General features: G+C 38.4%; 1 protein-coding gene across 2 annotated transcripts; it reads right to left on the bottom strand.

Moving 5' to 3' along the window:
• Positions 1-106: 106 nt before the first annotated feature.
• On the bottom strand, positions 107-5,054 carry LOC137742501 (truncated FRIGIDA-like protein 1). Of its 2 annotated transcripts, XM_068482382.1 has the most exons (4): positions 3,984-5,054; positions 3,065-3,240; positions 2,663-2,975; positions 107-1,826 (listed from the first exon to the last, which is right to left on the bottom strand). In XM_068482382.1, the coding sequence occupies exons 1-4, from the start codon at positions 4,978-4,980 to the stop codon at positions 1,720-1,722; spliced, it is 1,593 nt and encodes a 530-aa protein (XP_068338483.1). In that variant the 5' UTR covers positions 4,981-5,054; the 3' UTR covers positions 107-1,719. The 2 variants fall into 2 exon arrangements, with proteins under 2 accessions (XP_068338483.1, XP_068338482.1); XM_068482381.1 differs by lacking the exon at positions 107-1,826 and having other exon boundaries at positions 1,855-2,975.
• Between the last annotated feature and the right edge of the window lie 18,364 nt (positions 5,055-23,418).

Raw genomic sequence — 23,418 nt, 5'->3', positions numbered from 1 at the left:
TGTCAGAATGTAATTTGTAAGTACGATAGATGATTTTTTATGCGCAACGAGCCAAAGAAAAGTTAAAATTTTATCGTCAACAAATGGCATAATGATTTACCCCCCTTCATTAGTCAAGGCTTAATGATCTCTAGTCTTCTTTTGATCTGCTAAACAAGCAACAATTATTTGACATACATTTAACTAGATGAATTTTCTAGTATGCACTTGCGTGTAATATCCAACGACATCTGTGGTCGTCAGATTCTTGATCGTTGGATGTTTCGCATTCATACATTAGAGAATAGTAGAACTTTTGTAGTAGCCGACACGGGAAAAAGAAAGGGTTTTGCGAATGAATAACACAACCCTCTCCGCGTACTTAGACTGACTTCATCGATTTAAGTTGGGAACAGTGGTAGGCTTAAAGGAAGCAATCCAGAACCAGAAGCTGTGCAGCTGAGCCTCCAACCCACTGGAGTAAATTCTATTTATTAACAACAATGATGCAGGAGCTTCATGAACCACCTCCTCCAAACTCCCTGCCTCCGCAACGTTGATTCAGTGTGTTATGTGTTTTCACTTCCCACCACGTTTCTGATTCCGAAACTGTTCGAAACAGCGACTCGCTTTTGGTGACGTCGTATGAATAGACCGTTCCAAGAGCAATCACTGTATCGAGCTACCAACGGACATCATAATTGAGGAATTAAAAAATCACCAAATGAAACACAATTCGCCACTTAATTAGATTTAATCATTAACTAGAACAAGATTGTACACAAACAATTGAAAGAATACACAGGCCGCAACAGAACATCCTTACACCATAAGAAGAATACACAGAGCCCCAAGAAGTAAGAAGAATGCAGATCATGAAGCAACCGGCCAACCCTAAACAGAGCTTTCTTAAATCATACGCTATACAAGTCCAATAGTCCAAACCATATGAGCTTAAGGCCGCGTTCAGTGAATATGATTGGACTGGATAAGTCACTAGATTAAACGTAGCCATGATTGAACTGTATCAAACACTGGATACAAGGCATGTTAAAAGAAGTGAAGGCCAACTTTCAAATTTTGTCCAAGTTTGGGGGATTGGAAAGGAATACGTTTTCTTCATGACTAATCCATCTCCTGACTTAACTTTGGGAGTTGGCCTCCATTTCTTCCTTCAATATAACTTGAATCTAGTACGTTATTCAATCTAGTCAAGTCCTAACCACAAAACGTGGCCTAAAGTGAATCAAAAGATTGATGCCAGAAACAGGTAGAACAGAACAACAATAAGTTGACCGCATGGAGAGAATGAAAAGCACAAATGTCAAAGCAAGGAGTGATAAAGCGGAAAGTATCAAGTCCCAGAAAACAATGTTTCTGGGAGAAATCCCCAACCGTGCTTCCCACTTCTCTGCTATGGAAACATAAGCACCTAGTACCCATTTATTATCCAAGAGGTGAACGACTCCTAATGGAGTCAGTCTGAAGAACCCCATCTTACACAAGGAGGAGACGCCATACCATTAGGCTACAAGGCCATTGACAAAGGAAACTCATTTCATCAAGATGGCAATGGTACACGTAAGAAAAGAGGAACATCGTAAAGCTTCTATTCTGTTCTGCCCAGCTCTTTCAGAATACATATATTCAAAGATAGATGTCACACAAAGATGAATGACAAACTGGGAAACCAAACATGTTCCTTCTAATATAATATTTTAATGGAAGACAGCGCCTTCTCTAAGGCAAAAGAGGATTTAAGGCTTTTAAGCAGCATGTAATATTCAAGAGGAGCAAAAAAGTTGTGTCAGTTCCCAAAGAAGTGAAGATGCTGACAAACCACGCACCTTCAAGAAAAAAAAAATCATTATTTTGAAAAGTAATCAAGAAAAAACACTACTTTTAGCACGCTTACAATGATCAACCTCAAAATCAAAGATTAAGTTCCTATTCTATACAAAACTTCATCTATTTCTGGGACAAGAATAGGGGATCGGGAATGCACAGCAAAATCCAGTGGAGAAAAGCAGAGTACTGCTTGCCCTAATTAAACAGCAACACAGAGAGCAAAATCCTAAAACAGTTAAAGCATGAGGATCTTGTTCTCTTTTTATGAAATATTTTCTATGGGAAAGAAAAATGGATCAATAAGTCCTAGAAGTAGACTACGCCCACAAGAATGAGTGCTAAAAAATGATATTAAAACAAAGTTATACTACTTTTCAGCGGATTACTTCCCAAATGTCCAGAAAATTAGTGGATAAGACAATCTTCTGGACAGCAAGAAGCTTGTTCAAGTTTGTTTGCTGTGCTACAATCATGGTAAACAAAGAAGCAGACTTGCTTTTCTGATCACCAGCATTGCGGAAATAAAAAACTAAAAATTTGTCATATACCATCCAAAAGTATACTACGTCAACAAAGAGTAGCAATCACTACTGAGGATAGTAAGATGGATGATATTCGGGGGGTGGACCATATCCACCATAGGTAGTTGGCCGGTTATAATAACCTGACGGAACATACAGTTCAGACAAGGATAAGTGGGTACTAGTAGGGGCTGGATGCCCAGGAAAACCCATCTGGCCTCCTGAAAAACCATACAGCCCAGCTGATGAACCCGCATAAGCGGCAGCTGGAGGAGCAGGAGCAATGCCAGACAAGGAATAGGCTCGCAACAAACCTGTGTCATTAACATTAATTGAGACTGCTGCAGATCCATCTGGAGCAGTCATTCTAGGACGCTTGTTTCCATATAGCTGCTGCTTCAGTTTCTTTGCCGGCTCCTTTGCTGTCTGCTGTTTCTGTTGCTGCCGCAGTTGCAGAGGCTTGGCAGCAGGAGCCACAGCATTGCGTTTTCTGTCTGCCTTCTCCTTCTCCAGCTGCTCCAGACGCTTTTGAAGAAAAGTAGGTGGATACTCAGATTCGAGCTTGAGGTCTTCAATAACCTTGATTACTGATTTCAAAGCGCCGGATTCTTTCGCTGTGGCTTCATTCTGCAAAAAAAAAAGTTATGAAGTATGTGCAGATGAAGAATTAGATTTTGACAGCTATCAGTTAACATATGAGAGAATGGTGAAAATACCATTGACTGGCGAGAGTTATTTCCATCCTTGCATACTTTCTTAGCAAGCTTTTTAGACTCTTTGACGTAGGATTTTAAGATGGGAACTGGTGGGAACTTATCGGTCAGACCAAATTCAGAAATGAATTTGACAGCCAAAAGATGTTTTCCCTTACTCACAAGTTTCTGAATCAGATCTGCTTGCACAAAACCAAACTTATACAGTTAAAATTAGAATCTACCCTAAGGGAAACAAAACTTTACGTGTGCAATAGAGAATTAAAATAGCCAAACAAAAAAGGCAAATACTGATCCCGGTGTAAGATGGCCTCAGAGGGACAGTACCCTGCTTGTACATTTATGATAGAGCTCTCTCTTAGATTGACACACCTTCTCAACATTTAGCACATGTGAAGTGTTTGCATATTGAGAAAAACTGGATCACTAGCTCTCCCCCAGTGCATTGACCTTCAGCTTACGTGTAGAACCTTCCATTAGGCCTTAGTAACTAAGTAGTGAGACCATGCAGACACTCTGCATCTATTCACACTTCTTACACTTCTTTTTCTGAAGTTTACTCATAGAGGATTCGGTTCCCACAATTAAATCATTGTCTGATAAGTATCAAACAAGTCTTGATAACCAAAAACAAAATTTTTAACTTATTTACCATGCTGCATAAACTACATTATGTTCATGATTAAAAATCAACTCAAGGATTCATTATTCCCACGAAAACTAGTACTAATACGAATTCAGTGACTGAAACATCAAAGAAGCCTTTTTTATACTAAACCAAAAGACATGTGGCATGTATAAAAGGTCAGGTATGGCAATCAACATTGGATGACACTAACTATATGAATTGATATCGATTACTAACTAAACGAAATAAACATCCACTTAGTATACAAATGTTTCCACAAAAACAAAGCTTTACCTGCAAGCTTATCCCCCAAACCAATTTTCCGGCATAACTCAACAGCTTGCCTATACCGCGCAACTATAACAAAATGATCAACAAGCTCATCCATCTTGAATTCGGCCTGCAGTCCATAAGCTGCAACCAAATGCAAGAATCCCAACGCCTCGAACGGGTTTTCGCCATCCATACTCAACTTCCCTTTCCACTCCAATGCTAACTTCTTGGCTCTCTCCCTCACTTCCGATCCTACATTCGGAGAAATCGCCATTAACACTTCCAACAACAGCACAGCACTCCTCCTCACACCAAATAATTGTTGGTCCTTATCGCCCTTATTTCTCCCATTCACGCAATAGAACCCCTCCATTGCATTCAGAACCATGGCAGCAGGGTCCTTGGCACACCGAATTGCCCCCAGGAGCTCACCCCGAATTGTGTTTCGGTTATTCACCGACTCATTCATATAATTCCTCAACCCCATTGCATCCATTCTCTCACAGAACGCCACCAATTCGGGCCGAGGAGGCACGACATCCACTTCACAGTTGATATCTGTTTCATCCACGTTCTGGCTCGAGGGGTTTGATGAGGAAGAAGGGTCTTTTCCAATCTGGGTCGACAAAATTGACGAACAAGGCAGGTCCTTTGGCATCTGGAACGATGATTTGGGGTCTTCCGCCATCTGGGTCGACCCGAGCGACGGCAAAGACGGGTCTTTTGCTACCTGGGTCGGTAAATTCGACGAAGGAGAGGGGTCTTTTGGTATCTGACATGAAGGAGAAGAAGGGTTTGTGGAGGACTGTGACTGGAGGGATTGGAGGAGGTGGAACTTTTGGGTGAGGGAGCTTTGGATGGAGGTGAAGTGGGAATCGAGGTCGGACCAAGAGAGATTGAAGGAGGAGAGGACGGCGGAGTGGGATTGGAGCTCGTCGAAGGCCTTCTTTAGGTTCTGTTTCTTCGTGTTAATCAGTTCCATGGCCGCTGAGATTGTTTCCGCAGTCGTCGTCGCCATTGCTTCGTGAACGCGAAATTGAGTTGCAATAACCCCCGCCTGGGAAAATTCCCAATGCAGAACGGTAAGAAACCCTTTTTGTTGTAAATATGAACGGTAAGTGACCTCCAGCTATTCACTATTCAATCCACTTCATGAATAGTAACTGCTCGTAATAAACAGTAATCGTCTTTTGTATCTCTACCGTTACACTTCAATAGTCCTGGCAATAGGCAATAAAATATTAGTATTTTATTTATTTATAAAATAATACAAAATAATTTTAATTGTAATTTCGAATAAGATTTTTAATCGTTCTCGTTGCGCCACGCGTCATTATCCGAAGTATTATTAAATAATACAAAATAATTTTATTTGTAATTTCGGATAAGATTTTTAATTGTTCTCGTTGCACCAATTGTCATAAAATCCGAAAAGACAATTATTGGGATGGATTTCCGATAAAAATTTTAATCGTACTCATTATGCCACGTGTCATTATCCGAAAATACAATTATTGGTGATGGATTTCTGATAAGATTATTAACCAATCACGTCGCGCCACGTGTCATAATCTGTTTACAATCTTTGAGAATAGATTTCCATCAGATTTTTAACGAATGACGGCATGCCACGTGGCATTATCTACAACCTAATCCTTTCTAAATCCTCCATATAATCCACCATCCATTCTCACAAATCTCACACCAATTTTCTCAAGATCTTAATCATTATTCATAGTTTCTACTTCCTTCTTCACAAAAATCTGTATCATTATTCATAGTTTCTGCTTCTTTCTTACAATGTCTTCTTCTTCCTCAAGGATGATGTGGGAACTCGATCAGGAAGAGGACCAATCAGAAGGAATGTTCAATCACCAGGTGGCAAAAAATGAGAGGGAAGAGGATGAGGAGCGTAGAAGAAAAGATGATGAAGTAAGAATGGGCAGAGCCTCACATTCCCGTCGAGTCATCCAAGTTGTGACTCAAATTTGCAGGCCCAGCCGTTCCGGAAACCTTGATAGAAGTAGGCAACGACAAGGTATGGAACTCTTGGACGATTATTTTGTCCCTAATAGTGCATTCCCTGATACGTACTTTAGACGTCGTTTTAGAATGGAACAACATTTGTTCAACAAAATCATGATTGTTGTTTGCAACCATGATTCTTACTTTGTGCAGAAGAAAGATGCTTTTGGTGCTATGGGTCTCCTTCCTCAGCAAAAAATTACTGCTGCCTTGCGGATGCTTGCATATGGAGCATCTGCAGACCAAGTGGATGAGATAACGAGAATGGGGAAATCAACCATTCTTGAGTCCCTGATGAGGTTTTGCGGAACAATCGAATCTATCTACACTGCTGAGTACCTCTGCAAACCTACAAACATGGACTTGGAACGGCTTCTGAAGAAGGCTGAGATGCGTGGTTTTCCTGGAATGATTGGAAGCATTGATTGTATGCACTGGACGTGGAAAAATTGTCAAAGTGCATGGCAAGGCGTTTATGGGGACAGAAAAGGAGCAAAAAGTATCATTTTGGAGGCGGTGGCATCTTTTGATACATGGATTTGGCATGCCTTTTTCGGGGTTCCGGGAGCTCAAAATGACATTAACGTCCTTGCCCAATCCCCAGTGTTCAACGATGTCCTGCAAGGAAAGGCACCAAAAGTTATGTATGAGGTCAACAGACATATGTACGACAGACCATACTACCTAGCTGACGGCATTTACCCGCAGTGGTCAACATTTGTCAAAACAGTGCCACGTTCGCGAAGTGCAAAGGAAAAACACTTTGCAAGCTGTCAAGAGGGGTGCATGAAGGATGTGAAGCGTTGTTTCGGTATCCTCCAAGCTCACTGGGCGATCGTTAGGGGTGCTGCCAGATTGTTTGATGTAGAGTCGCTTCGATCCATAATGATGACGTACATCATTCTTCACAACATGAATGTGGAAGATAAGTACGATTATGAAGCCGTTGATGAATATGAGCCAGACACGATGAACAATTCAAGAACACGTATATATTGTGCTCATGACGCCACCGATGAGCCCGTGCAACATGAGCCATTACAAAGGAATAGACGTTACAATGAAAGGCTCATCAACGATATACTGCATTTCAAATGCCAGACATGCACAATGCCCGACAAATTGACTTGATAGAGCACTAGTGGGCATTGAAACAAGTTGAAGATAATTAAGTTCATTTAGTGTGTTTTTTTGAATTTGGTATGTTTATGTTATTTTATTTGGTGTGTTTTATTATTTGGTGTGTTTATGTAATTTTATTTGGTGTGTTTTATTATTTGGTACGTTTATGTAATTTTTTTAGTGAGTTTTTTATTATTCGGTATGCTTATGTAATTTTATTTGGTGTGTTTTTGTCATTTCAATAAATATTCTCTTAGTATAAATAACTTACCAAATTCATTTGACTAAATATTCAATAAATTGGAAACAACATAAAATACTATATTCAATAAATAATAAATTACAACCCAAAGTGATTGGAAAATTATGGGCTCCGATTACAAAAACTACTATATTCATCATCACTTAACTAATTTGTGGTGCTAGGATGATCTTCTCTTGTGGTGCTAGGACCATCTTGGCTTGCTCTCGCTTCTCTTGCACGCCTCCTTCGCACCACGTCCGCTTTCTCTGACTTCCAAAAAAATTTAGAATTTGGAGACTTACCTTCTAAAGGCATGTTCATAATCTCACGATCTCGTTGAGCCCTTCTTTCTTCTCTAACATGTTCCCTTTCTTGCCTAAGTAGCTATCTTTCTCTCTCATTAGACTGAAATTCTCTCTCAATAGTTGCAGCTTTTGCGTCATCTCTAGCCTTATCAGCCTCATATTTCGCCAGTTCCCTCGCCAAAGTCAATTCACCTTGGTGAGTAAATTCTTCCATGAACTTTGCATAAGCATTCTTGAAAGCACTCCATTTTCCCTTTGAAGCCTTCTTACCTTGAGGCCTAATTGGATAACGGGTCGAACCCGACGCTTGTTCAGGGAGGGGCGTTTCGGGCACTTCTTCTGCATCATCTTCATGAACATGCGAGACATGATCGGGTGTAGAGTGAAGAGGGGTGCTGTTCATGAAAACTTCTAGATCGACAAGCACAACTCTAAATTTAGGACAATCTTTAACAATATTCCAACATTCCTACCGGTTGAATGATTTATTTTTGCCTTTGGTTTTGGCAGCGTACCAAGCTTGTGTTTGAAGTTCCTACACAATGCGGGAGAAGAAATAATTATAATGAAAATAGGTAACAAATAAATAATACAAACAAATAATTATAATGTAAGTAGGTAACAAATAAATAATACAAACAAATAATTATAATGTAAATTTGGGTATAGTACAAACAAATAAATAATATATTGTTACCTGATCCGAGTAATTTTCCCCACTTCAAATATTACTACTAGCTTGTGCCAAAGCGTCTCTCCACGTACTAAACGATTGGCTAAGTAATTTCCAACGATTGGACATCGATTCTTTGGTTCTTTTCCCACCAATTTTTTCAAGATAATTGGTATGAATAAGACTCCACATTTCTCGCAACTGCATCTCATTACCTGTAAGCGAACTATGAGTAACTTCAACCCAGCTAGTACACAATGCAACATCTTCAAGAAGCGACCAATTCGTACCTGCATCAGTAGTCATTTTATTGAAAAAAAAATGGTTTGAAAATTTGAGAGAAAGAAAGGAATGTGATTGAAAGTAGTTGAGAAAATATGAAATTGTGGTGTAAGGTAGATGATAATGAGAAGGTATTTGTAGAAAAGTAAAAACAATTTGTTTTAAAAAAATTTCAGATTTTTTTTCGAATTTTTTACAATTTTTTACAATTTTTTACATTTTTTAAAAATTTTTATTCAACTAATTAATCTCTGCCGTTTGATATAAAAAAATTTGAATTCCAACACTCTAGATTGTGCCACGTGTCATAACGGTAACTTTTCTTAATTTTAAAACAATTTTTTCTTTTATTTTTTTTCTGTATAAAGCATATTAATATCCACTGTTGATCTCAAATCGAACGGTGGATATTAAATAACACTTTTTTTTTATTTTTTTTACCGTTAAGATCGAACGGTCCATGTTAAAAAGCCGTTGAGATCGAACGGACCGCGGGAAGCCACGTGGCTTCCCAACGGTAACTGAAAAAGTGACTGTATTTTCTGATTTTCTGTCGGCGACGCACCCCCACGCGCAAGTGGGATGCACGCGCCTGACAGAAAAAAAATATAAAAATGCCTGACGTCACATCCACTTGGGCTCTCGGGCTGGCAATTCTTCACGGGCCCGGAGCTCGGGCCTCCACCTCTACTCGGGCTCCTTCACGCTAGAGCCGGTCCACAGGGCCTCGGGCCCCTTTTCTCTGGCCTATCCCCCGAGCACCCAGCAACGCTGGAGTTGCTCTAACCTCCTATCTTATTGTTTTGTAATCAATGCCTAATTATTATATTTAGTAATTAAGGGCATGTTTACACACCCGTAATCGGAATGAAATTTAGGAATCCAATTCTAATTATGGATAATTCTTGTGTTTACTATGATTTGAAGGAATCAATAACATGTGGGACCCACATGAAAAATGGAATTCAATCCCTAAAATTGGAGGAATTGGACTCCCTGAGTGAGGTATTTGGATTCCTGGATGGTGAAGGAATGAAGAATGCACTCTACTGTCCTATTATGCCCTCTTATTCATAGATGCTTCAGCTTGGCTTTGGAGTTGGAGGAAGACAATTGGGAAGATGAATTTGGCTAGTCAACTTGGCGTTGGAGGAAGACAACAAGATGGCGATCGGAGTGCTCGGAGCGTTGCCTCTGTTGATGCATGCACTCGTGAGGGTGGAGAGTGAGTGGACGCCCAATGACTCGTTAATCAACACAACAAGGTGCCAACTCTGTTGGCTAGGTTCTTAAAATGTTAATTTTTTTATTCAGGGAAGATGAATTTGGCTAGGTTAAAAGCAAGAAGTTGTGCTGAGGAGGTGGATGAGGACAATTGTGGATAAAGACAACTGTGGGTTTTAAATGCCCTTGGGAAACTGTTCTTCTTGATCCTAGATGGGGTTGTTTATTGAGTATCCTTCATGTCCCTACGATTGATGTATTGTATATAGGAATGCAATTTGGAAATTCGATAAGGAATTGAATGCAATGGGAGTGGTTGTTGATCCTCCTGGAACGATTAAGATGTTTGTTGATCAGTTTAATTCCCTACTATCTTCTTCTAGCTTGGCTGCCGCTAATGTGATATTGTTAGGTTGCATTAGAGAACTGAGGCAAACTATGCTGTTACAGTGCTCTGAACTTGAGTGGTTGTTGTGTGAGAAGTGGTTGAAAACACGGGATGGTTACAAGACTCTTGCTGAAACAAAAAAAGGCATTTTAGTAATCATATTAATTCTTAATTCTCATTTCTATTCCAATTCCTGAACATTTAAGTAAACAGTTTCAATAGGAAATCGATTCTAATTCCTCTTCATTTCAATTTCTCCTCAATTCAATTCCTCCAATTTTGATTACGGCTACATAAACGAGCCATAAGTGTTTATCAATGCCTATAGATAAGTGTTTATCAAAGATGAAATATACACGAATTCTGACAAAAAAAAAATACACACGAACTTAAAAAATATTTTACTCTCCTTCTCATATCCCCCCACAATTTCCTTTTAGTTTTATAACCCTAAACCCTAAAATATTTTATAAGACGTTATTAGTTTTAAAACCAAAAGTTTTGATATTAGAACCTATGTTCTTTAAACATAGATTTGTACACTAAACCAGAAGTTATGAATTTAAAAAATTTAGAATATAATTTTTATGTTGTTTTTGCACTAGAAATTCTCGACTATATAACACGTTATCAGAAATAGAAAAATAATTTTCTTTTCATGATCTTTAGAGACTACATTCATATAGATGTCATGATCTTGTATCTACACTTAAGAAGAGAATAAAGATCTTTGTAGGATTGAAATGTATTTTTGTTCGTGTCCATAAGTTGTGCTATAACAGTAAAATATAGCGATCACTTATTTGACATGATCAAGTAACATGATGTTTAAAGTAAGGAGTGTTTTTATATACATCTTATTGACTCTACATTATTACTTGTGTTATAAATAGACAAAAGTTAGAGAGATAACCTTTTTAAGGACAGGAGCGAAGCAGGTGCAAAATATCACACTATGACTTTAGTAGCTATAACACAAAAAGGATGGTAGATAAAGAGAGGGAGGGATACTGATATTATTTATCTTGCTTTCTTTCGCAGTGCATTTGATAACAGACGGAGTGCTTTATTTATAGAGCGACTCTCGTAACTACAACCATCAAAATACAATGATGATACTTTTGAAAGTATCAAACACTATTACTCACTATTACTAAGTCTTTGAGCATTCTTTTGAGTGGGCATTCACCCACTAATTCTATAACACTCCCCCTTGGATGCCTACACATCAACATCAGTTGCCTTGTTAAAACTTTGCTCAGAAAAACCTAGTGGGAAAAAACTATAGCGAAGGAAAAAGAGTACAACTTTACTTGGATTGTTGATATAGTGTTAAGTATGCTTATGTTGCCTCGTTAAAACCTTAATAGGAAAAACCTTGTGGGAAAAATCCTAGTCGAACGAAAAAGAGTACAACAAGCATGTATCATGGATGTTTCCCTTGATATTTATCTCCCCCTGATTTCGCATTCTTCAAATTTAGCTGATTGGTAAGTCGACGTAATCCGATACTCTACACTAACTTCTGAAACGTGCACTTTGGTAGAGACTTGGTGAACAGGTCTGCCAGATTTGCATTGGAATGAATTTGTTTGACTTCAATAACTTTAGCCTTTTGTAGCTCATGTGCACTGAAAAACTTTGGTGATATGTGTTTAGTCTTACCGCCCTTAATGAATCATTCCTTCATTTGGACAACACCGACTGCATTATCTTCATGGATGATAGTTGGATTGTCTGTCTTTGAAGGTAGATCACATGAATTCCAGATATGATGGATCATTGATCTTAACCAGGAACATTCATGACTTACTTCAAGTAAAGCAAGTATTTCTGAGTGATTTGAAGATGTAGCAACTAATGTTTGCTTTGTTAAGCGCCATGAGATTGCTGTATCTCCATTAGTGAACACATATCCAGTTTGTGAGCGGGCTTTATGCGGATCAGAGAAGAAACCAGCATCTGTATATCCAGCAAGGATTTGGTCATTTGTGGATTTTCCTGAGTAGAAGAGACCCATGTCTGTTGTACCATCAAGGTATCGCAAAACATCTTTGACTCCTTTCCAATGACGCATTGTTAGAGTAGAGCTATACCTTGCTAACAAGTTAACTGAAGAAGCTATATCTGGTCTAGTACTTGAGCTAAGTACAATAAAGCACCTATTACACTCAGATATGGTACTTATGGACTAAGGACCATTTCATCATCTTCTTTTGGATGGAATGGATCTTTATTAATGTCAAAAGAATGAACGACCATTGGCGTGCTGAGTGGATAAACCTTGTCCATGCCAAATCACTTCAGGATTTTTTCAATGTAAGCTGATTGGTGGACCAAAATTCCATTAACACAATGCTCGATCTGCAGGCCGAGACAATATTTTGTTTTCTCGATGTCTGTCATTTCAAATTTTCTTTTCAGATATTCAGTAGTTTTATTAAGCTTTTCCGGAGTTCCAACTAGGTTCATATCATCAACATATACTGCTACTATAGCAAATCCAGAATTGGATTTCTTAATGAACACACAAGGGCGAATGACATTGTTGATATATCATTCTTTGATCAAATATTCACTGAGACGATTATATTACATTCGTCCAGATTGTTTCAGCCCATACAATGATTGTTTTAATTTGATTGAGAGCATACCACGTGGTTTGTTAGTTGTTTCAAGCAACTTAAGTCCTTTTGGGACCTTTATGTATATGTCAGTATCTAATTCTCCATATAGACACGCAATAACGACATCCATAAGTCGCATGTCAAGCTTTTCTGAAACCACTAAACTTATTAAGTAACGGAACATAATTGGTCCATTACAGGAGAGTATGTCTCTTCATAATCAATTCTAGGTCTTTGTGAAAAGTCTTGTACAATGAGTCGTGTTTTGTATCTTGCAATCTCATTTTTCTCATTGTGTTTGCTTGTGAATACCCATTTGTAACCCACGGGATTTACATCAGGCGGAGTTTGGACTACCAATCCAAAAACACTTCGCCTTTCCAAGGAATTTAATTCTGCCTGGATTGCATCTTTCCACTTAGGCCAATCTTGTCTCTGTTTGCATTCATCAACAGAGTAGGGCTCAATATCATCACTTAATATGATTTCAGTGGCTACTGCGAATGCAAACATTCTGATCCCACAATTCATTTGTACATGCATAATTTATGGAGATTTCTTTGCTTTCATGTATTGCTGTCTCTTCAGGGACATGTGTCTCATTAAGAACATTTTTTTTTCTTCTGGAAGTACAGAATCATGAATTATGAATTTTTCATTCATTTTCTCTTATTGAATGATTTCATTTGGATTCAGCTGTGCCCTTGTCTTTCTCTTTCGAGGGGCTGAATCTTTTGAAACTGGGGGTTTACCACACTTTAGGTGTGCACCAGATGAATCATTCGTTACCACTTTATTTTGTCTAACAGGGACATCAATTCTTGCAGGTGCATTTGTAGCTGGTATATATGATTTTGTCATTTTCATAGCATCATTAAATGCATCTGGCATTTGATTGGCAATACTTTGAAGATGAACGATCTTTTTCACTTCATTTTCACATTGAGTGCTACGTGGATCAAAATGAGATAAGGTGGGTACAACCTATGCCAGCTTTTGCCGTTCTTCTGGAACAGTTTTTTCTCCCCCTAACGACGGGAAGGCTGTCTCATCAAAGTGACAATTAGCAAAACGAGCTATAAACATATCACCTGTCAGGGTTCACAATATCTAATTATAGATGGTGAATCAAAACCCACAAAAATTCCCAGTTTACGCTGAGGTCCCATTTTAGTGCGTTGCGGCGGTGTAACAGACACATAAACAGCACAACCAAAAACTCGTAAATGTGAAATGTTTAGCTGATGTCTAAACACGAGTTGTACTGAGGGGTATTGGTGGTTGGCTATAGGACTCAATCGAACCAATGATGCAGCATGTAAGATGGCATGTCCCCATACAGAAACTAACAATTTTGTTTTCATGAGCAGAATGTGAGCTATTAACTGAAGCCGCTTGATCAATGCTTATGCTAAACCATTTTGATTATGGAGATAAGAAACAGGGTGTTCAACATCAATGCCCAATGTCATGTGGTAATCATCAAAGGTTTGAGACGTAAATTCACCAGCGTTATCAAGTCGAATTGACTTAATGGGATAATCTGGGAACTGTGCTCGTAACTTGATTATCTGAGCAAGAAGTCTCGCAAAAGCTACATTCCGAGTAGATAAAAGACAAACATGTGACTATCGGGTAGATGCATCAACCAAAACCATAAATATCGAAATAGTCCACAACATGGCTGAATAGGTCCACAAATATCCCCTTGAATTCTTTGCAAAAATGATGGGGATTCAGCATCAACCTTTAGTTGTGATGGTTTAATTACCAACTTCCCTTGAGAACAAGCCTTGCAAGGGTTATCATTTGAGATAGCAATGTCTCTGCTTAATAATGGATGTCTATTAGAGTTGGTAATGATCCTACGCATCATGGTGGATCCTGGATGACCTAATCGGTCATGCCAAAGCATGTAATCTTTTGAAACAATGAACTTCTGGTTCATGACAGCATGTGATTCAATTGTCTTTATGTATGTATAATACAATTCACTTGACAAACCACGTAACTTCTCCAATATATGCTTCTGGGTACCATTGGAGGTAATGCATAGATACTCCACATTTTCTACACTTTTCATTTCAATGTGGTATCCATTTAAATATATGTCTCTGAAACTCAACAAATTTCAAGTAGATCGAGTAGCATACAATGCATTATGTATGAACAATATTGTTCCATTTGGTAACATAATTTGGACTTTTCCTGAGGCTTCAATTACATCTGATTGACCTGATATTGTTGTTACCCTTACTCTTGTAAGCATCAAGTTTGAGAAATACTTTCGATCACGAAGTATTGTAAGTGTGGTTGCGCTGTCTGCAAGACAAATATCTCTGCCATTTCTCATGTTTTGAGAATAACCATAGCTTTTATCCATGCTTTCTGAGTAAAGGGGATCATGGTTAAAAACAACTTAGAAATTTAAATGCCTTTTTTTTTATATTGAAATGCGAGTTTTTAAACTACAAGTTCAGAATAATAAAAGTACATCAAATATAAATGATTCAGTCGGACTGATACACTTCATTCCCCCTTTCCAGAATGAAGTCTGAGACATCTAAGTGGGTTATGTTCAATTGTACTGATAAGTCGCACACTGGATTAGGTATATCCATGCTCTAGCCTGGTCGAGGAAATTAGTCTCGACACCCGTCTCCTTGAGGGAGGCTTGATATAGATCCACCAGATATTTTGGGGTACGACAGGTACGAGCCCAGTGCCTATCATCACCACACTTATGGCAGGCTCCATCAGAGTTTCTAGGAGCATTGTTCATACAAGCTTTGCCTTTGTGGTGATTTCCATTTTTAAAGCATGGGCCAGAATTTTTCCTTGGAATCTGGTTGTGAAACTGACCACCATGATTCTTGCTTGTCCTGTTCCACCGGCCTCGCTTATGGCCACGTCCTCGTTTATGATTATCGCCACCAGAGGATGTGGCGTTCACTTCAAGGGAAACAACATTTACTTATGGGAATGGTGTAGATCCAGTAGGTCGGGACTGATGATTTTTCATCAGGAGCTCATTATTTTGTTCAGCTACCAAGAGCACAGATATCAACTGGTTGTATTCAGTGAATCATCGCGCTCTATACTGCTGCTGCATGAGCACGTTAGAGGCATGAAATATGCTGAAAGTCTTTTCCAGCATTTCTTCCTCAGTAATGGAATCCCCGCAGAGCTACATCTAAGAGGTAATTTTGAACACGCAGAATTGTACTCAGCCACTAACTTGAAATTTTGGATCCTTAGATGAGTCCATTCATAGTGAGCCCTTGGAAGAATCACCGTTGTCTGGTGATTGTATCTGTTTCTCAATGTCTTCCAGAGAGCTAACGGATCTTCAACTGTTAGGTACTTGTTGTTTAGTCCCTCATCAAGATGGCAACGAATAAAGATCATGGCATTCGCCCGATCTTGAGAGGATGAGCTATTTTCTTCCCTAATGGTATCTCCAAGATTCCCTACTTCCAGATGGATCTTGGTATCCAGTACTCAGGTAAGGTAATTCTTCCCAGTAATGTCTAGGGCAGCAAACTCAAGCTTTGCCAAGTTCACCATTTTCTTTTCTTTCTGAAAGAAAAATAAGATGCGTAAGAACTTGCAATAATATGTATTCCTAGAGGAATATAGCGTTAGAACTTTTGGTTCTTACAAATTTTTCATTTTGATCTTCAAGCCAAAAATGATAAGCACTTGAAACTTCAGGCTCGAGATTTTCATGATTAATGAAAAGGGCGATTGCACCGTACCATTCTCATTGAAACAAGCATAGGATGAGCGATTATTCTGCACCACTTGAATAGCAAAAAAATTTTAATATGCAGAGCAAGATATAATCGATTTAAATATGAAGAGCAATGTGGACGATTATACCACACCACCTAAAATTGTAGTAAAATTAAATTTGCAGCTCAGGATGGGCGATTGTAGCGCATCATCTTTGATCGCAGTGAAAATTAAATTTTCAGTTCAAGATGGGCGATTATACTGCATCATCTTTGATTACAGTAAAATTAACATAAATAAACACTGGGTTAGAAACCATGAACTACACCAAACAAGAAATCAAAGATATAAGTAACTGTTAAATTTAGAATGACAAGCAGGCATGGTGCTAGCAGTTCATCGCGAGGGTGCATCACGCAAATGAAGTAGAAGAAGAAGAAAAACAGGAAAAACCTTAAAGGAAGCATTTTTTTTTTCTTTCTTTCGGTGAAGGGAGATGTGAACTATTTAAGGTTAGAGAGTCGTGCTGATAATGTGTTATAAATAGACAAAAGTTAGAGAGATAACCTTTTTAAGGACAGGAGCGAAGTAGGTGCAAAATATCACACTATGACTTTAGTAGCTATAACACAAAAAAGATGGCAGATAAGGAGAGGGAGGGATACTGATATTATTTCTCTTGCTTTCTTTTGTAGTGCATTTGATAACAGACGAAGTGCTCTATTTATGGAGCGACTCTCGTAACTACAACCATCAAAGTACAATGATGATACTTTTGAAAGTATCAAACACTATTACTCACTATTACTAAGTCTTTGGGCATTCTTTTGAGTGGGCATTCACCCACTAATTCTATAACAACTTGAAGAGAATGCAAATTATTTTTTTTATCGTTCTTTAAAGTGAATGATGATCCTACATTGGTGAATATAACAAATGTCACTTACACATTATCACCAGAAGTGAAATGGTTTTTTTTTTTTTTTTTTTTTTAAATTGGATGAGGTGGATGGAGCATATATTATACGTTAAAGCACTACGTACTTAAATTTATGTACTAATAATGATAAATCTTAAGGAAAACTTGATAAGTCCAATTTTTTCAGACAATAGTAGAAATAGTCCAGTTTATTAAAATAAGTTTAATTTTTTAAATTTAATTATTTTATTATCAATATTTATCTCTTCAATGATAAGATTTATTATAAAAATTAACTTTTTTCCTAATTATCTCTTTGATTATTCTTTTTATTTATTTATTTATTTATTTTGTTATTTCTTGTTCTTCCTCCTGCTTCAAACCCTATTTATAAATTTTATTTTTAATTTTTATAATCAACCTATGTCACAAGTTAATTATATTTATCTACCTATATAATAGATTCTTTTTTATAATCAACTTGTCACATGCAAATTAATGTGTCTTGCTGATCCGTATATTATGTTTCTTCTACCTTTTAGTTAGGTTTCATATCTCGCTTCTAGGTATAACATACATTCATATATTTGTTACTTGAATTAGTGTAGAATGTTTTTGTCACAACCCGTCCCGGAATTTTAATTCCGAGGACGTGAAGTTATGAAAATGCCCTTAAACGGGACTAAGGGGCGTAAAATATGTTGTAACTTGATAATTTGGAGATTGGGTAGGATCCCACCTCCCTCAAATCTCTCCCTCATTCCCGTACCTTGTCTCTCTCTCTCTCTCTCCTCCCTCACAAATCTCTCATTTTCTCTGTCAGTTCTCTCTCTCTCTCTCCTTCGAACTCACACGGACCACCCACAAAACCACCCTAAAACTATACCAACGAAGGATCTAAGACCACCATCGTACTCCTGAAGACCACACGAACACGATGGTACCAATTTCAGGTGAGTTTCACTTCGGAAAACATGGATTTCAATTTCACTGTGCGTGTGCACTGTTCATGCACACGTAAAACTTGATGTTTTTGGGATTTTGAAGCTTGTAGGAAGCTTGGTGAGGTCCTAAGGAAGCTCGGAGTGCTTCGTTTGAAGGATTTGGACGTCGGGATCACGAACTGTAAGTTCGGCCGAATTTTCGTATTTTTGGAAAAGTTTGATTCCGTTGTTTTTAGGCCCTAAAACTAGTCCAACGTGGTAGATTATGATTAGGGCTTCATTTTGGTATAAATTACGTGAAAAATGGACGTAGGAACACGGAGAACGACAAGTTCAAAGTTTGGCCGGAGCTTTTGGGGCTTTTTCTGGTGAATCCACACCGATTTAGAGGTCAAGGAAGGTATGGATGTGTTCGTCTCGTCAATACCTTCATTTTGATATATAGTACGTCGAAAATGGTTAAGAAATGAAGAAGTTATGACACTTTGAAATTTACCCAGAAATTCCGGCAAAACACCCACCGCCGGCGAAACCAGTCCGGCGACGCGAGGAAGAAGACGCGCGCGTGGGGGCGCGTGAGAGCTCCAAATTGAGTTCTGAAAATTGTCACGCGTTTGTGACGTCGTGTAGATCACCGTGGTATATTCATACACCCAAATTGAGCAACGTATGAGAAAGTTATGGATGAATGTTTGGTGTATGTGCGTTAAATAACGTCAATTTGGTTACTTTCTGTTATAGGTGAAACTTGAACGGACGACGAATGTAACCAAACTAGGCGTGAGGGTTACGAGCCGGCTACTTATCAGTGAGTGGGCAGTTATTTTTCAGTATATATATATATACGTATGCTTGACGTATTTCCCAGAAAACGTATTTTAAAAGAAATACGAATTAAATATCCTGTCATATATGCATCATATTTTAATATGTGCATTACCATAATTATGCATACTGTTGCATGGTGCTGAGGAGGCCCAGGTAAGCTGCATTTGAAATACATTTGATATACGTACGAAATACATTTGATATACGTATGAAATACATTTGGGGATACGATTGAAATACTATCATCACATGCATTAGTAGTGACATACATTTATATATGTGTATTTGGTGCTGTGGACGCACAGGTAAGTGCCAGGTAAGTGGTATTCATGTTTGTATTCAGTAGTAGCTTGAGATGCTTAGAGAGCTCATAATCTGCACCCCCGGTGTTAGTGCTCCCGCCCGTGGCCAGGGCACAGTCCTTCACGTGATGTTCACCCGCACCACACGCTCAGCTTGGATCCAAGTTAGGTGCATAGGCTTGTCGTACAGACCACATTAGGTGGTTCCGACTCGTAGGTGACCCGCGATTATTCGCACAGTCTTCACGTGATCGTAGCACTAGAGCGTATATATGATACACCCAGTCTTGTCGTACAGACCACGTTAGGTGGTTCCGACTCGTGTGCAGATTCAGTTATTGAGTTGAGAGTGGACCTCTAGATGCAGCCGTACAGATCACGTTAGGTGACTCCCGGCTGCCAGATTATATGTTATTGATGTGAATTATGCTTGAGCATTTACATTTATTATGAGATTCTAATGTGGCATATTCTCAAGCATGAATGGCATATTTTGGAGCATGATTGGCATATCTATACATACGTATATATGTTTATTTTCTGGAAAGTATACTTGTTTTACGGCGAGGGGTTAGTATATTTAAAGAGAAAAGAAGGTTCTGAATAAGTTTGTTTTGCTGACCCACTCAATTTTGTTTTGCGCCCCTCCAGGTTTAAGGAAATGCAAAGGTGTGGTGACTACGAGGAAATTCAACGGAGTTCTGACAGAATGGACCAAATGAGGACTCACCTTCGGGTGTTTCATTTTAGAAGTTGTATATTTTAAAGCTTCCGAACTGTGCAAATGGTTACGTCACTCTCACGTGACGGCCAGCATGCCCTCCTTCGGGACGGGGTGTGTCAGTTGGTATCAGAGCCTAGTTTCAATCTTGGACATCTTGAGAAGTTCTAGTGAATTCTGTCAGAACTACACCGCCTCGTAGCAAACCACGTAGTTAGAGGAACTTAGTCTCCCTGATTTAGCTGTTGGGGGAAATTATTATTTTGGTGATTCAGTATATTCTCTAAAAGGGACATTTTAAGATGGGTTATAAGTTGAATTTGAATCACCTTATGAAATGATGGATCTAAGGGAGCAAAGTGATGGATTAACCAATTGGAAAAGATGTTTTAGATTATCCAAGTCAAAGGAATCTTCCTTTTGACAGAAGGGTTGAGACGACTACTTGGTTTGAGTTATGAACTTGTATCCTGGTGGAAACAGGAGTATAATTCGTTGTCACCGAAGGAAACAGCCTATTGAGAATTGTTTGAGGACTTGTTTAAAGAAAAGAATTATTTCCTTTGGCATCTTACGATGGTAGAAAGCAAGAGTTTGCAAATGTGACACAAGGAAAGCTGACGATCAATGAGTATTATAGAAAGTTCTCAGACTTGCCTCGTCCCATTCGAATATTGCTGCTATTTTGATTGAAGTGTTATATTGTTTTAGGCTGGGTGGCATAAGGCAGTGGTACTTTGGGTGACCACTATCCATTGTAATTCTTACCAGGAGTATACAAGATGTTGTTGAGCCTTAAGGACTCGGAGATTATGTCCATCGATAATGATGAAGAAGAATAAAGGAATGGGAATCAGAGGAATGATGACAAGGATAAAGGCCAGTCATCTCGAGAACCTCGAAAGATTCGGAACTTCAAAAGAAGTGAAGCTAATTCTAGTTCTTTTGGTAAAGGTTTTAACGCCATTGACCAGAGGCGAAGTGATAGATGTATTGGTAATCCCAGATCTCAGAGACAAGGTGATTTTGGTAAAAGAAATGTACCTTTGGGCTGTAGGTACAATAATGGACACCTTTGAGAATGTAGACGAGAAAGCAGTGGACGCTTTACAAGTGGATAGATGGGACATAGAACTGCAAATTATGTCCAAAGCCAACAGAAGCCCTAGCAGTCTTCTTTGCCACAACTGGCGCCGATCCAGCAAGTTCCTGGATCTATTAATTATGGTCAGTTAGGCCGTGGTGTACACGAGCGAAGTATTTACACTAATAGAGGTTGTGGGAGACGACAACAAGCCCAGGGATGTGTTAACCACACATCACTGCAAGATACTCAGAATTATTTGGATTTGATTAGGGGTACGATAATTATTCTTAATGTTTTAGCTAAAGTCTATTTGTTGTTAATGTAGAAATTTTACGTTATTATTGTTATTGCCTAGAAAGTAGTAATTAAACACAGTTGAGACGTGTGTATGTATTTCCTAATGAGTGGCAAAATAGTAATATTACACCCTCGAGAGTTGTTGCTTACTTATCGAGACAACGATGATTTATCAGTATTGCGGGCTGCAGACCGTAATATTAATAACTTATTCGTGGATTCGTTAAGCAAGTAAACCGATAGGTTATCCTATGTTAGTATCGTACTTATTCAGAGTGCTCAGTATTAGTAGAGTATGTATTGTTGCTAGCTACTTTTGTTCCATTAGATTGTAGATTTCGATGTTATTCTAGAGCATATTATGTTATTTACAGTGATGAGTTGCAGACCACGCGAAGTGGTACTGAATGTGTGCAAGATATATTACGTATATGAGTATATACTTTATTTCCGGGAAACCAATTATTTTCCATCGGTCTGGATGACTAGAAATTACTTTTGTTAATATGCAAAGTGAAGAGAGGCAGACCGTTAATTATGCTGTGAGAGCAAAGAGATTATTATCAAAAGGCTGCCAAGGATACTTATCTTATGTGGTGCTAAAAGATGTCACTTCTAGTAGTGTGGAAGAAGTGGGAGTAGTCAAACATTTACCTGACATTTTCCCTGAGAATTTACCTGGATTGCCACCAGTTAAAGATGTAGAGTTCACTATGGATTTGTCTCCAGGTACAAACCATATATTATAGAATGTTGCCTTTTGAACTAAGAGAATTGGAAATTGGTTGATAAAGGTTTTTATTCAACCTAGTACATTACGTTGGGGGAACCCCAGTTTATTGGTGAGAAAGAAAATGGACGTTAAGGCTGTGCTTTGATTATAAGCAGTTGAATCGAGTAACAATTGAAAACCGTTATCCGTTACCTCACATTGATGGTTGTTTGATCAGCTTTGAGGTGGTTGTATATTTTCTAAGATGGACTTGAGGTCTGAATATTATTAGTTGAAGATTATCGGTGAGGGTGCCCTTATGATAACTTTCAGGACTCGTTAAGGTCATTTCAAGTTTTGGTGATGCCATTCGGAGTGACGAATGCATCTACTACTTTATGAATTTGATGAATAAAGTATTCCAATGATATCTAGACCGATCTGTGTTGTTGCTATTGAAAAGATTGATAAGACTAGAGCAAAGTATGCTAAACATCTTAAATTGGTATTGCAAAGATCGAGGGAACGTCGATTGTATGCTAAGTTTAGCAAATGCCAATGTTGGATAAATCAAGTAGCATTTTTGAGATATTATATCTGCTTCAGGTATTCAAGTGAATTCTTAAAAGGTAGCAGAAATTGAGAATTTAGAATAACCACGAGCCGTAATTGAGATTCGGAATTTCTTAGCTTACCAGACTATCTTGGATGGTTGTGAAAGATTTTTCAGTCATTGCTTTGTCATTGACGAGATTGTTGAGAAAAGAGGTTATGTATGAGTGGGAAGGAAATTGTGAGCAAAGGATTCAACAACTGAAGTATTTCCTCACTCATGCACGTAATTTAGTATTCCCAGAGAATAGTGGTAATCATCAATTTTTAGTGAGGTTACTTGAATGGTATTGGATGCATGTTGATGCAAATGTTAGGGTGATTACATACGTTTCATGACAAAAAGGAACCTCATGAAATGAATTACCCTACTGGTGATTTGGAAGTCATGATTACCATTCTTGCTGTG

Source organism: Pyrus communis, chromosome 8 (assembly GCF_963583255.1).
Source record: "Pyrus communis chromosome 8, drPyrComm1.1, whole genome shotgun sequence".
Classification (NCBI taxonomy): Eukaryota; Viridiplantae; Streptophyta; class Magnoliopsida; order Rosales; family Rosaceae; genus Pyrus; species Pyrus communis.
This window is presented reverse-complemented; position numbering and strand designations above follow the sequence as displayed.